This window comes from Polypterus senegalus, chromosome 11, assembly GCF_016835505.1.
Source record: "Polypterus senegalus isolate Bchr_013 chromosome 11, ASM1683550v1, whole genome shotgun sequence".
NCBI classification, from domain to species: domain Eukaryota; kingdom Metazoa; phylum Chordata; class Cladistia; order Polypteriformes; family Polypteridae; genus Polypterus; species Polypterus senegalus.
In genome coordinates this window covers 8920614-8936083 of record NC_053164.1, presented here as the reverse complement: position 1 = coordinate 8936083, position 15470 = coordinate 8920614, and the positions used below count along the sequence as shown (strand labels likewise).

Genomic DNA, 15470 nt, shown 5'->3' with positions numbered 1-15470 from the left:
TGAAAAAATAAAAATGTTTTCACATTGTCTGTATAGGTAACTGAGTGTAGAATGATGGGCAAAACTGACAATGGTACCCATTTAATATTAAATCTACAATGCAATAATGATGAATCCGAGTATGTTTCTCCATCACAGCCTACTGTGGATTGGTGGAGTTACCTGCATATTTTCCAGACATTTTTGATGCGTGACCAGTATGGTTTCAGGGTTAGTCTCTGGCTGAATGATTATTCAATATTAGTCAAGTAAAAATTATTATTTCAGTCAGGGGAGGTTTCTGTTATATAAGTTATATCTTTTGTGGTTTTGTGGCCGTACTTGTAAGCAGAACCACATTTCCACTATACCACTAGTAAAAAAGCTCCATTCGCGAGAGTTAATGGCTCCTTATCAGACACACTTAAAATAGCCATTAATCTCCTTAGCCTTAGACCCAAGCGTCACTCGGGCTTTAAAAACCGTCCTAAAAGCATTAATTGCGAGCGTTATTCGGGCAATGGTGTAGACGCGTCTTCTCCTATCCTCATAATGGTGTCTCGTAAGAAAAGCCTCTCTCATCAGCAGTAATGACGAGGTGAATCTGTCGTCAGGCAGTGAAACTGAAGCATGCAGTGAAACCGAAAGGGACTCCGGGAATCCAAAAGTGACATTCGTGTCACTCACACATGTGCAGTTTATTATTACTATTAGTATCATTATACCATCTGCACTTGTGGCTTTGCACATTTTACAGTAGAAAGATTAGACTTAATAAAAATTTAATCTTTTCAAGTCAATAAAATGCAACACTTTTTACATGTGTTTTTTTTTTTGTTTTTTTTGAGAGAAATGTAACGCTAAGGAGGTTAAGTATGTGGCTTCTTGGCAATAGCCTGAAGGGTTACAGAATCCCCACCATCTCCTTACCGTATGTTTCTGTCCTGACAGCCAATTGCTGCATACTTTCTTGTGGCATCAACATCCATGTCATACAGAGTTGTTTTTCCAACTACATGATGCATCCGTGAGAAGTTCACACCATCCGAGGTCTGACAGAATAATACAGATATGGTTTAATTTGCATTTTTAGATTCTTTTTTTAATTAAAAACTAACATTATACCACAAATTCTTTTATTAAGTAAAAAAAAACAAATTACATTACAACTTTTAATTTGGGGACTACAGTTCCTTCTCAAGTTTTACTAAAATGCTCCGTGGCAGACGGTCAGAGCCCTTAATCGGCTGGGAACCTCAGAGTATGGAAGGACTGGTAGAAGAGAGTCTTTTCAAGGCAGTTTTTCCCCCAGACCAACAGAGGGCAGCACCTTTGGTTTCCAACGGGGCCACGGGTCATAGAAAGCATAGAAGCTCAATCCTGTTGGTGCCCATGTCTCCGAAAGGGACACTTGCAGGCCCTATTTGGCGGCACTTCCGCCACACCCAGAAGTGCTGCTTGAAGAAGCTCATTAGACACCTGGAGTTCTTCCAGGTGCCCTATTAAAGTCACCTGAAGTCAAGGGTCTGAGTCGGGAAGAGGATAAAGCCCGAGGAGGAGTGGAGGCAGAAGGACTGGTGACAAAAAGGACTGTGTTGTGCTTTACCCTGTGAGCGTTGTGTGCTGGATTGTAAATAAACTGTGAGCTGTGTGGACTAAAGCTTGTGTCCTGCCTGTCTGTGTCGGGGTTAGGGTGACTGTACATGCCCTGGGCACAACAGCTCATATTTAAAAGCAAATCGTTTAAAATAAACATGATAAGAACAAACCTTTTCTGCTGTACGAAAATAAATGCTCTTGTCTGCACCACAGCTGATCATCCGCACCCGGTTATCACCTCCTGCAAAAAAATAAGCAGATGAAAGAGGATAAGGAAGGGAAAAATGGCAAATTTAAGTGACACATGAATGCATCTACTGTCATTTGTATCCAAGCTACAGAAAAGGTGTAGGAAAACGGGGGATATACGCTTACGGAGAAAATTATTAGGAACACTAAACAAATTCTCAGTTCTTTGTGAAATGGATGCTTCAAGAAGTTGGAAACATTCCTTTGAGACTCTGGTCTATGGAGATATGATTGCAACACCCTTTCTGTAGATTTGTCAGCCACACGTTCATCCTGCGAATCTTCCATTCTACCACATCTCAAAGATGTTCTGTTGGATTCAGTTTCCGGTGAGTGTTGACACAGGGCAGACTGGGTGTATGGATTCAAGCTACCGATTCCAAATTGTGACCCAACTATTTGTGTGCCTCAGCAAAAATGAACATTCATCAGACCAGGCTACGTTTTTCCAGTCTTCAATTGACCAATTTGAGTGAGCCTGCTCTCACTGCGGGCTGAGCTTTCTGTTCTTGGCTGACAGAAGTGGAACCTAACATGGTCTTCTGGCGTTGTAGCCCCTCTGCCTCAAGGTTCAATGTGTTGTACAGTTTTAGATGCCTTTTCTGCTCATGGCAGTTGTATGTAATAATAATAGTACATTTTATTTATATGGCACCTTACCCATGCTGAAGGAAGCTGGTTATCTGAGCTACTATATCCCTTCGGTCAGCTTAAACCATTCAGGCTATTCTGCTCTAACCTCTCTCATCAACAAAGGGTCTCCATCGTTAGAACTGCCCCTCACTGCATTTTGTGTTTTTTACAGTAAACTCTAAAAACTATTGTGTGAGAAAATCCCAGGAAATCAGGCAGTAACAGAAATACTCAAACCACCCCATAGGTAGGCACAAATCCGACCACTGCTGAAATCACCAAGACTAAATTTTTGTTCCCCCCAATCTGGTAGATGATATTAACAATAACTGAAGCTACTGACCTGTATCTACATGATTTTATGCACGGCACTGCTTCCACCTGATTAGCCATAAATATGATTTTAATTACAAATAAAGGAGTTGGTGGGACCTGAAATTGAGGAGTTGGAGTTTTGTGTCCCGACTCCACCACCCTAGAGGTTGGTAGCATGAACTGCCGCACCCACCACACGATGAACCACCTCAGGATCCCAAATTAGGACCTGAGCGCAGCTGTGCAACGGATGACATCTCAGCACCACACCAGTTTGAATTGAATGGAAAAGTGTGAGGTTTTTTTTACAGTAGCTGGAGTGCCAATCCTGCCACCAACCCCAGACTTTTCCTTGCAAGTTGGATAGACAATGCAGGGGTTAGGGAGGTTGTTCAGGATTGGCTAAGTTCCACTTGATGCTGTTTTGAATTGAGTGAAATCATTGGAGCGTTGAGGAGGGTGGAGTTTGTTTGGGTGTTTCGTACATCATTTAAACACCCAGTTCAAAATCATGAACAGAGTGTCCAAATGCTCTCAATCAGTGCTCTGTCCTGCACAGTTTGAGTAAAAAAAAAAAAAAAACTGCTTTTAAAAAGTAAAACCAAAGGAAAATGGATAAGGCACTGGGCTAGAGACATGGAGTTTCCACAAGCCAATTAAGATGCCCTCCTGTAAACACTTCTTTAAATATTCTCAAAACCTTTAAAGCTGGCTTATTCATTTATACGTTCCCCTTTCTCTTCCCTTAAATTTTATGTTTATAGAGCCCTGAGGTTAATACTTGACCCAAGTCCCTAATATTAATTATTATTATTTTTTTATTTAAACCCTAATGTTAAAATTGTTTTATTTATTTATAGATTCCCCTTCCCCTCTCCTTACCTTAAAATTTGTGTTTATGGGGCCCTGAGGTTAATAATCGTCCCATGGTCCTTAATATTAATCCCATCCTTACCTTTCTTTCTTATTGTTAGTAGTTCTTTAATAGCCCCAATATTAAAATTGGTGATTTTAGAGTCTTGATTTTTAAACAATTGATTGGGGCCTTAAAAGGATTTATTATCTATTTTATCCTGTCAAAATAATTTTAGTACTATTTATATATTTATTATGACGGTTTTCTTTTTATATATTTATTACTTTAATTCTTTTTTGCTGGTTTTAAAAACTTTAAAGATTTCTTTAACCATAACTTAAAGATCATGGAGGAATTTTATATTTTTATCCCACGATGAGAAAATTAACTTTATGGAGCCTTATAACCAGGTATTAATATTGAAATAAATTTTATCTTCAGCAATTTTTAGGAATGTTTTAAGGATGTTACTAGGGGGCTTTACCCCCTGCTCACTTCACTCTCTAACATGCCAGCCACTTTGTGTCTCTGCCATTCGCGTATGTGGATTTCACTTTCACCAAACAATCAATCTGTGTTGGACTGGTACCTTGTCTGGGGTTTTCTTCTTGCCTTGTGTCCGATACTAGCTGGGATAGGCTCTAGCCCATGAGACCCTGGTCTGGATTAAGCAGGTTACAAAATGATATGAGAACTTCATCAAAGAAATGTGCATTAGTAACAAGAGTGATGATCAACATGTTAGTTGACATTACTAACAACTCCAGTCGGTCTCCATGGCTAATAAAACATCAGTCCTTCCAAAAAAATCTACATTACTGATCTTTTAATTCTCGCAGATACGCATCTTCATTGGGACTATTACTACTTTTCCCTGATGGCAACACGAATTAGACAATCTACAAGTCTCCGACTTAAAGTTTAAATCCAAACAATATATTTGATCTCTTTTCACTGTTCCGTTATTTCACCGAGTAATAATTTCTGTTTGTTTGCGCTGATGCAATCTTTACTATCATTTTTTTTGAGACTTTCGAATTTTAGTACTTTCATTATCTCTAACCTGCTCTGCATGTGTACCGCACCAACGTTTTTGAACCTCTTTATGACATTCTACTTTGTCATCTACTCTTTTGTCTTTTATTTTCGGACTGGACCTGGTTAAACCTCTTGGCAAAAAGTCTCGTCTCACAGGACTTGAAAGTATCTCTCTGAAAAAGTCATGTCTCGGTTCAGGAATTTTTTTATTATAATAGAGAGATATTTTGAAATTTTCTTAGTAATATATTTATTCAAGGTGGATGAACCTAATGTAAATCTTTATTTACCAGTAGCGGCATACTGCACGATAACGTGCATTGAATACACTTGACTTGAGCGTTCCTAGTTTTCATCCTCTTTCTCTGCGCATTTATCATTCTTTTGCTGAAAGGTTCATGCGCTTGCTGCTTCCTGAGCAGCTATTCTTTTTTCCACCCTAGCGGCCCGTTCTCTTCTTTCGTCAGTATCTTTTCACATTAAAACTGATTAAGTCAGCATTTTGTGTTGCAATTACTTAGTACATTTTCCTTCATTCACTCAAGTGTTCAATCTGCCTCAAGAATGATTTAAGATATGAAGAGGTTGGGGAAATGGCAGCGAAGATGGTAGGGATGAGAACGCCACGTGGCCGCCCTGCTGACCGCTTCCGAGGGTTGATTCTACAGTAAAATAAAATAAAAAAGGGAATAACCTTGAAGGTCAATCATTACCTTGAAAGCAGACAGTTGAAGTATGTGTGTACCAAATTTCAGGTCAACGGCTCAAATGGTTTGCGAGCTACAGGTGATTTAAAATCCTGGACAGACAAACAGACAGCCACGGTAGCATATCATACAGTGCATTAAGAAAGTATTCACAGCGCATCACTTTTTCCACATTTTGTTACGTTACAGCCTTATTCCAAAATGGATTATATTCATTTTTTTTCCTCAGAATTCTACACACAACGCCCTATAATGACAATGTGATAAAAGTTTATTTGAGGCTTTTGCAAATTTATTAAAAATAAAAAAAACTGAACTCAAGTAAACTTTTTTCACGTTGTCATTATGCGGTGTTGTGTGTAGAATTCTGAGGAAAAAATGAATTTAATCCATTTTGGAATAAGGCTGTAACGTAACAAAATGTGGAAAAAGTGATGCACTGTGAATATTTCCGGATGCACTGTAGATAACGATATGTAGATGAGTGTGCCCATGCCATTGCCCCCGGCTGGGAGCCCTCACTACCTTAACCCAGGGGTCCTCAATCCCAGTCCTGGAGAGCCGCAGTGGCTGCAGGTTTTTGTTCTGACCTGGTTGCTTAATTAGAAAGCAATTCTTGCCAATAAAGCACTAACAAGCTATGAAATTAAATTAACTCTGCTATGTCAGGTCATTCTCATATCCTAGATTTTCTTTCCCTTTCTATCATGCAAATGATTTGAAGGCTAAAATGGACGAGTAATTCTCAGTCCTTCACTTTTTTCTCTTCATTTTTCTTCCAAGTATTTAATTAAACCCAATAGTGCAGATAAACACACACAGGTGTAAATGTAAATAAGCTAAATGGAGAAATGCTGCTCTCTCTTGTCATTTGCATGTTATTGATAATAAGGAGCAATTAAAATAGCTGTTTAAGACAACATTAAGCAATAAGGGCTCAAAAATCACTAAAGTGAAGCAGAAGTGTTACTTTAGCAATAAGTGCTTTTTATTAAGCAATTGGGTTGGAGCAAAAACCTGCAGCCACTGCGGCTCTCCAGGACCGTGATTGAGGACCCCTGCCCTAACCTGATAGAGTTGCATAGAAAACCTCTCCAATGATGCAGACCTCAACTGGTTGGATTCAAGCTCAAATTAAATTATATTCAAAGGAGATTTATGTCTTAAAACAAGCAACAAGCATGGCAGTGCACATCACCTGCAAACTTTACAGCAGTGATCGAGGAAGAGTGGTCATCCAAGGTCTGTTCAAGGCTGTAATTCTTCTCCACGTTTAAAGCATGAATGAGGCGATCCCGGCTTGCAGATGCCAGTAGGCTCATTCCTGTTGGACACACAAAAAAATTGCAGCAATTCATTCAATGTAAAATTTGCAATACTTGCTCATAGTTTTAATAATGGTATTGCTATATAAACATTCAAATGAATTCAAAATATTTCTCAACATCATTACTTTATAAAGAAAAAAGCTCAAAAACTTAAGGCAGGTTTGTATGTATCAAAACAGACAAATTAAAGTTTGTTTTATCTTTTTCTAAAAATAAGTATTACCAGTATCTGGTCCAGAATATTCTAGGCACAGAACTTCTGAATCATGAGCTTCAACTTTTATTATTTCATCCAAAAACTGAAGATCATAGATCCTAGGGGGGAAAAATAGTAAATATTAAAAGCCAATAAAACAAAGTCTATGGTAATAGAAAATTATACGCTGTACAGAATGACAAAGTATTTCAAGTTATTTGTGGATCAATAAAACTGCATTATTTTTTACATTATGGATCCCATCCAAATCAGTTGGTTTGAAGTTCAACACTTTTTGTTGTTGCTCTAAAAAAGGAGCTCAGAAAGCAGTCAACTGATGTTTTGTTTTCTTCTCAAATCAGAAATCTAATTCTACAGGATGTGGTTCACCAACTGTTGCTTTATCGCTTCTATTGGTAGTAAAAGGAAGTCATGAAATGATTGTTTCAGGAAAAACAAAAGGAAAAAAAAAATAAGGACATTGTTATTATATAAGTCATCAATCTAAGACTTCGCTGCAGCTGGCCAGAAAGAAAACATTTACGGGTACACTTTTTCCTGAAAGCAACTTATCAGAAATTAGACAGGCAAACTACTTCCTGCCCTTGTAATTTAATGTTTGCCCCCTGAAACTGGCACCAGGAATCACAAAGGAAGTCAGAATTTTAAACACAGATTTTACAGGCCAGCGTGGTCATATACTTCTGTATTAACTGTAAATGGTGAACAAGTGGCTTTTCTTTAGAGCGCATTTGCCAGCCCTTGATCAAGGATGAATGAAAAGGAGGAGCGGTTAGACTACTGATTTTATAATACAAACAAGCCATTCTTTTTATAAACAAAAACTGGAATAAACTATCAGTATCTGCACACTAGACAAAACAAAGAGATGTGCACTGAAAGCAGAGGCCAGAATCTCTATGCATCTGTACCTCTTTGGACATATTCAGGGTTGATGTTTCTGATACGCCATCTATTCTGATGTACCCAATAAAGCAGGTTTTAATAAAATACATTCAAATTTTCATTACTATACACCGTGTGCACAATTATTAGATAAGTGAGTATTTTGACCACATCATTTTTATACGATATGTATTTAGACTCTAAGCTGTACAAACTTGAATAGTTATTGGATTTAAGCCTATCAGGTGATGTGTATTTGTGTAATGAGGGAGAGTGTGGCCTAAGGAGATCAATGCCCTCTATTAAGGTGTGCAGAATTATTAGGCAGCTTGTTGTCTTTGGGCAAAATGGGTCAAAAAAGAGAAAAACTGACACTAAAATGTCATAAATTGTAAAAAAAGTCGTTCAGGAGGATGCAGCACTCTTGAAATTGCTCAGATATTGGGGCGTGATCACAGAACCATCAAATGTTTTGTTGCAAATAGTCAACAGGGCCACAAGAAACGTGTTGGGGAAATAAAAACAAAAAACAAACAAACAAAAAAAAGACGCAAATTAACTGCCAAAGATTTGAGAAGAATCAAACGTGAAGTTACCAGGAACCCGTTATCCCCCAGTGCTGTCATATTCCAGAACTGCAACCTGTATGGAGTGCCCAGAAGTACAAGGTATTCACTGCTCAGGGACATGGCCAAGGTAAGGAAGGCTAAAACCCGACCACCACTGAACAAGACGCATATACGTCAAGACTGGGCCAAAAAAATATCGGACGACAGATTTTTCCAAAGGTTTTATGGACTGATGACTTGAGAGCGACTCTTGACGGGGCAGATGGATCAGTAATGGGCACAGAGCTCCACTTTGACTCAGACACCAGTAGGATGAAGGTAGGGTACTGGTATGGTATTAAAGATGAGCTATTTGGACCTTTTCAGGTTTAAAATGGACTCAAAATCAACTCCCAAACCTACTGCCAGTTTTTAGAAGACAAAGACACTTTCTATTCAAGCAGTGGTACAGGAAAAAGTCGGCATCTTTCTAGACCACCATGAGTTTTATGCAGGACAATGTTTATTTGTAAAATTTGAGTTTTTATTATTCTCAATTTAACAGATGAAAACAGACAAGCATAATAATTCTGCACACTAATAGTTGCCTAATAATTGTACACTCACGTGGTATTCCCCTGAGAATGTTCACACTCACAATTCCTTTGTAAAACATTCAGGTTTATTAACATTTTGGACTGACTGATAGCACTGTATTTGTTTCATATTAAAATGAATCCTCAAAAACACAACTTGCTGAATAATTGTGCACACAGTGTAGATGGCATATTGCAAACGCAAATGATAACACTAAAATGGAGTCCATAAAACATTCTGGTGATCTGATAATGTTTAATGTAGCAAAATAAGAAGTAAATACAATACATTATATATTTAGGATAAACTGAGTTTGAGATCTCTGCAGACACACATCAGGCTTCATTAGAATTAGTACTATCCCATTAGCTTGGTTTCTCATTTTAATGTTATTTAAAAATTTTTGTGCAACTTCATTTTTTTGCAAGAAAGACTAGCACGTCAACGTGATCTTCGGTGAGGTTGCACCGTGCTTTTGTTGGGTTGCAAATGAGCCCTAGCGTAATGAACACACGTTTTGAAGCACAGCAGGAAGTATATGAGCACACAGAGAAGCCGTGCCACTGTTAATGCAACTGAAACATTAAGCGCTTTATATTATATAGCTGATATGATGAAATAGAATTTTAAAAAGACATAATAATGAAATAACATAAATACAGTAAAACCTTGCATTACGAGTAACTTGGTCTGCAAGAGTTTTGCAAGATGAGCAAAAATTAACAAATTTTAACTTGATAAACAAGCGAGGTCTTGCAATATGAGTTGTATGTATATGCTTTGCTTGACGAGCATCATGTGATCACAGCTGAGCTGACAGTTCTTCTCTATCTGCGGGATTGTGGGTAATCGTCTTCCATTCGCAGTCGGCGTGCGTTACTTATATAGTCAACATCCATACGAGCGGATACTGTTTACTATAACACCGTGACCACATGTGTGTGTAAGGCATTTTTCTTATTTTGTGTGCGAGCGATGAATCAGTTTAACCAGAATGCAATGTCACATTTCGGCAAAATCCTTAAAAGGAGGCAAAAGCAACTGTAGGTTCCTTGTTAAAAGTCACCAAAAAAAGAAAGATTCCAGTGAGCCAACAGACAGCAGGGATTCCGTTAGAGTGAAAGTCGCCCTACACAATAACCCTCATCCTCTCCTCTCTCTCGTCTCCCTCACACCAGCCACAATTCTTTTCAAAGGTCAAGTGCCCGTTAATTTGTTTTATATGTTTTTACTTTATATTTTATATCAATCATTTTTATATGATTATTTTTGGGTTGTGGAATGGATCATCCGAGTTTCCATTATTTCTGATGGGGAAATTCACTTTGATATACGAGTGCTTTGGATTACAAGCACATTTCTGGAACGAATTACAATCACAAACCGAGGCACCACTGTACTACAAGAACATTAATGCCCTACAGCAGTCCACTTTATCACGACAGTTTAAAAACTAAAGGAGAGAAGTATCCCCTAATGCTAAAGACTGCTGCCCCTGAATGAACAGTACAGAATAAAACTGGGCAGCAGATAAAAGTAATTGCAGGCCTCTCTTAATACATTAAATATTTAGCACACTACAAAAGAACTGTAGAAAAAAAAAATAATGTCACATCCTTCAAACAAAACAGTTTGGCACTGTAACTCTTTACGTTCATGCTAATGGTAAATTTACCTTAGTTGTAGCTTTAACGTAGAAAATGGAAGATCCTGTTCCACCCCTTATAAGTTAGAGGTAATGTAATGTTCTTAATGTTAGCTCTGTGTGTCAACAGTACAGATCTTAGATTTAAGATAGACAGCTCGAGATAAACATGAAATGACAGCCAGACAGGCATTAAAGGTTTTCTGATCACATATATGTATGTATGTATGTATGTATTCACAGTGAATGAAAAAAAATAAATAAAGTAACCTAGATAAGCCTAAACTAGAATACCACAGACAAGCAGTTTTTCTTTTTCTCTCTCTTTTGCACATATTACCAGCATTCCTTATTTTATTTGAACTGTTTGCTTTGAATTTCACTAAAATCTTTAAAACAAAGATACTTGGACTACGGAGTTTTTTCTATGTACAACAAGTCAATCTATTGCAAAAATGCGTTTTTCAAAACTGCACATGGACTGGTTTGGACTACTTGGGAAATCTTGACAAATGTAGTCACAGGCGTAATTGTGCAAAGGTCTGAGAATGGTCTAAGACATTTTGTACTGTTGTGACTTTCAAAACGACAGCGCTAAAACTCTCTCTCACCCCTCACATAAACGTTTCACAGTACATCCGCCCCTCTCCCTCCCAAGAAGTCGTCAAACCTGTTTATTTCAGATAAGGACTGCCGACGGTACAATCCATCCCAACCCTGGACAGGCAAACTGTCCCACCGTTCAGGGTCAACTGGGCGCAAAGACAACTCGGCAACATCCTTTACCAGTTAGGTTCAAAGAGATTTTTTAATGATATTTAAATGACAACGTAGGGCGGCGGAAAATCCACAGAATCACCTGCTTAATGAGAGTCCAAAAACGTTGAGAGTAAAGATATTCCTTAAGCCGTACTCGCAGGTCACCTTTCGTATTCTAAATAACGGTATCATACGATTACAATCAATACAATTTATATAAAGGATTAGCAATTTTGGTTACAGGAGTTTGTTCCACCTACAGAATAAAGTTTGTTCGTCAATGATATACATTTATTTTCAACATTTTAAATCATGATGTCATTTAAATATAATTTAAAAAAAATCTCTTTGAACCTAACTATTACCTAACTGGTACAGGATGTTGCCGACTTGTCTTTACGCTGAGTTGCCACCGAACCCTGTCCCACTGCAGGCCACATTTAAGGCAAACACCTACACTCGACTGACACAGGACCAATTCACATTCTGCAAAGCCTGTATGTATTTGATGTGGTATTAAACCTAGAAGAACACCCCAATGGTGCCAACTTCCCAGACAGAGTCCAGGCTGGGATGTAGAGATCACCATAGGGCGATTACTGCAAAAAGTAAAAATGGCGGTCAGCTGTGGGGAATCACTCACGGCCCTGTCCTCTTTTTCACACCCTGACAGAGAGAGGCTGGCCACAAAACCAAGTAGGTAAATTGAAGAGGAAAGGTAATGCACTGCATGCAGTCTGGTGAAGTGGTTAAGGCTTTGGACTTCAAACCCCACACTACTGACACAGTGTGTGCTCCATCTGGAAAAACCAAAAAGAATTGTAATCAATGGTATCATGAAATAATGCAAGTCATCTTGGATAAAGGTGTCAGCCAAATAAGTCAAAGTAAATGAAAGGTAGTGTAATGGGGGTTGTCGCATGGCTGAAAGAGGGCAAGCCTGCCACTGTGCAATATGATGACCCTTGCAGTAACCTTAGAAGTCAGAAGTCCTCTTTATCACTTGGGTAAGGTAAATTTCATTTAGTGCAACTGGATTATCTCCTGCTTACTGACTCAAACTCTGGGTTCCTATCTAGCCTCTCTCTGTGAGGTCCCCGAGTGATTTCTTACTGGTGACAATGCTGTCACTGCCATAAATGAACATGCAGGCCAGCTCTTTGAGGAGACACACCAAAATATAGGTCTTGCCAAACCTTCCACATAATTCCAACACCGCTGACAATGATGTAATACATCCCTGTCCTTATCAAAAGGCCATGCACTGCGGGTAACAAGACTGAGAACATAAGCAGCAGAAATTAGTTTTTTTTTGCAAAGCCGCTGGGTTGACACTCTGTGACAGAGTTGAAAAGCTCAGCACATTCAGGAGATCTTCAGTGTAGAGTTGCTGCTCCTCCTGATCAAGAAATGCCAGCTGAGGAGTATTCTGCATGTAAAAGGATGACCCCTCGCAGCTCACCCTGGAGCTGCTCCAGGGCATGTCCCACTGGGTGGAGACCCTGTAGCAGACTCGGGACAAGCTGGGGAGATTACATCTTTCAGACGGCTTAAGAACAACTGGGAGTTTCTCAGGAAGAGCAGGAATCTGTTGCTGGGGAAAGGGAAGTCTGTGTTGACCTGCATGGCCAGTTTCTGCCACCACAACCCTCAGCAGAAAAACCTTGTTTCAGATAATGACATGGAGTATTTCTTTTGAAAGTATGTCTTCTGAATTACTTAAAATTTGAAGTGCTAGGGTGTTGCACAGTGTTAGCCATTATGAATGTAGTGTGAAGTCAAGCAAAACACCACCTTTTATTGGCTAACTAAAAAGATTACAATATGCAAGGACGACTCAGGCCCCTTCTTCAGGGAGGATGTGATGATTACACTACACCTGAAGACGGGGTCCTGAGTTGCCTTGAATGTTTGCATATTGTAATCCATTTAGTTAGCCAATAAAAGGTGTCATTTTGCTTGACTTCTCATTAAAATTTGAAAAAATTCTTGCAAACGATGTAAGACCAATCCTAAACTGTATTCTAATTTTAATTTTAGGAAAACTTAAAAAGCCGCACATAGCACAACTGTTTGAATATGTTTCACAGATGAACTTATTTTAAATCCAGATTATTTTCTTAACCATACACATTCAAAATACATTTCTGAAATACTGCGAGTGGGTGTGACATGATGAGCACATTGAACAGAATTAAAAAGAGATACGAGGTGTGATCAAAAATATAGTGAAGGTCTTAAAAAAAAGAAATGTTTATTGCAGTAAAAGATTTACAACTACTAGCCACCCTCACAATACTCTCCTCCACTTTGAATGCACTTATCCCAAAGTTCCTGCCACTTTGCTAAGCAGTTCTGTAAGTTTTCTTTCGAGAGGGTCTTTTTAGTTGGGCTGTCGTGGCTGCCTGGATGTCCTCAATGGATTGAAATCGTTTGCCTTTCACGGTCAATTTCAATTTAGGGAACAGCCAGAAATTGCACGGTGCTAGATCTGGCGAATAAGGTGGATGCAGACACAGTGTAATGTTTTTATTCTACAGAAATTGTCGCACTAGAAAGGATGTGTGATAAGGAGCGTTGTCATGATGAAGAATGAAACCGTTTCAACATTTTCCTCGGTTATTGATGTTGAAGGACGTCCTGATCTTTTCTCATCTTCATCCAAGTCAGATCCATTACGAAATCGATCAAACCACTTGTAAACAGTCTTAATTGTCGGTGCAGTGTCACCATAAAACAATTTTAATATCTGATGGGTTTCCTGAGCTTCTTGGCAATTTGAAACAAAATTTCATGTTAATGTGTTGCTCGATATCCATTATTAACGACAATCTTGAAAAACACACTGGAACTCAACAGTGGCGCACAAACGACTGACAGTATCAAACAAGTTCTAGGCTCTAGGATGGACCGGTCAGAACCTGCCATTGAATTGTTTGGCGTTGCTCTTGGATGGTGCTCTGCATCAACATTCACCGTACTTTTTGATCACACCTCGTACACAGCTAACAGATTTATACCTCAGGTTTCCATTGCGGTCTCCGGATGCAAGGTGCTGCCCACTGGGACTAACTGCCAAGACTCGGATGCCAGACTTGATATCGCCAGACATACCACATTCTGTCTTTTCCACAGAGTCTTGAAGATGCTGAGTGTTGTTTCCTACATAGACCACCTTCAACAGATCCTTGAAATTAAGAAATACAATAAGGAAATGAAGAGATCGAATGCATTTCAAACAACTGTTTTCACCGTCACACAAAGCAAGGCACCAATCATGTGTGACATTTGGGGGCAGCAGGGACAGGACACTCACATTACAAATGATTCAATACACTTGATTAACTGATATACCATCAGAAGACCCACATGCTGCCAAATCTTCAAACATGTGTAAGAAAGAATGTTTTTTAATGTACATCCCACTCATTTTCATATTTTTCAATAGATTAGAAAGCACAATCAAAGAGAAGGGCAGAAGGAATTGCATTGCATGTTTGTGGACTTGGAGAAAGTGTATGACAGGGTGCCAAGAGAGGAGTTATGGTACTGTATGAGGAAGTCGGGAGTAGCAGAAAAGTATGTGAGGGGAGTGCAGAATATGTATGATGACAATGTAACTGTGGTGAGGTGTGCAGTAGGAATGATGGCCTGGTTCAAGGTGAGAGAGGAATTACATCAAGGAATGGCTCTGAGCTCTTTCCTGTTTGCAATGGTGATGGACAGGTTGACAGATGAGGCTAGACTGGAGTCTCAATGGACTATGACGTTCACAAATGAGATTTGTGATGTGTAGTGAGGCTCTCTTAGAGATCAGGTTAAGACAAACCCGGACAGGTGGAGGTACGCATGTGCATGAATGAGAGGGAAGGTGGTGGAAGGGTGATATTACAAGGAGCAGAAGGTAGTGAGGGTGGCCGAATTTAAATACTTGGGTTCAACACTCCACAGTAACGGAGAGTGTGGTGGAGAGGCGAAGAAGAGAGTGTAGGCAGGGTTAACTGGTTGGAGAAGAGAGGGAAGAGTGATTTGTTATAGAAGATTACCTGAGAAGATCTAAAAAATGGTAATGAGAACAGCTATGTTGTATGGGTTGGAGATGGTGGCACTAACCA

At 39.1% G+C, this 15470-nt stretch overlaps 1 protein-coding gene across 1 annotated transcript in view; it reads right to left on the bottom strand.

The window, feature by feature from the left end:
• The window catches only part of wdr62 (WD repeat domain 62), a 188952-nt gene that overhangs the window by 71954 nt on the left and 101528 nt on the right, over positions 1 to 15470 (bottom strand). The window contains exons 12-16 of the mRNA XM_039770094.1: positions 14376 to 14542; positions 6928 to 7019; positions 6575 to 6700; positions 1749 to 1819; positions 910 to 1031 (exon numbers count right to left, since the gene is read on the bottom strand). Coding sequence (XP_039626028.1) covers positions 910 to 1031; positions 1749 to 1819; positions 6575 to 6700; positions 6928 to 7019; positions 14376 to 14542 — 578 coding nt within the window. The remainder of the gene's footprint in view (positions 1 to 909; positions 1032 to 1748; positions 1820 to 6574; positions 6701 to 6927; positions 7020 to 14375; positions 14543 to 15470) is intronic.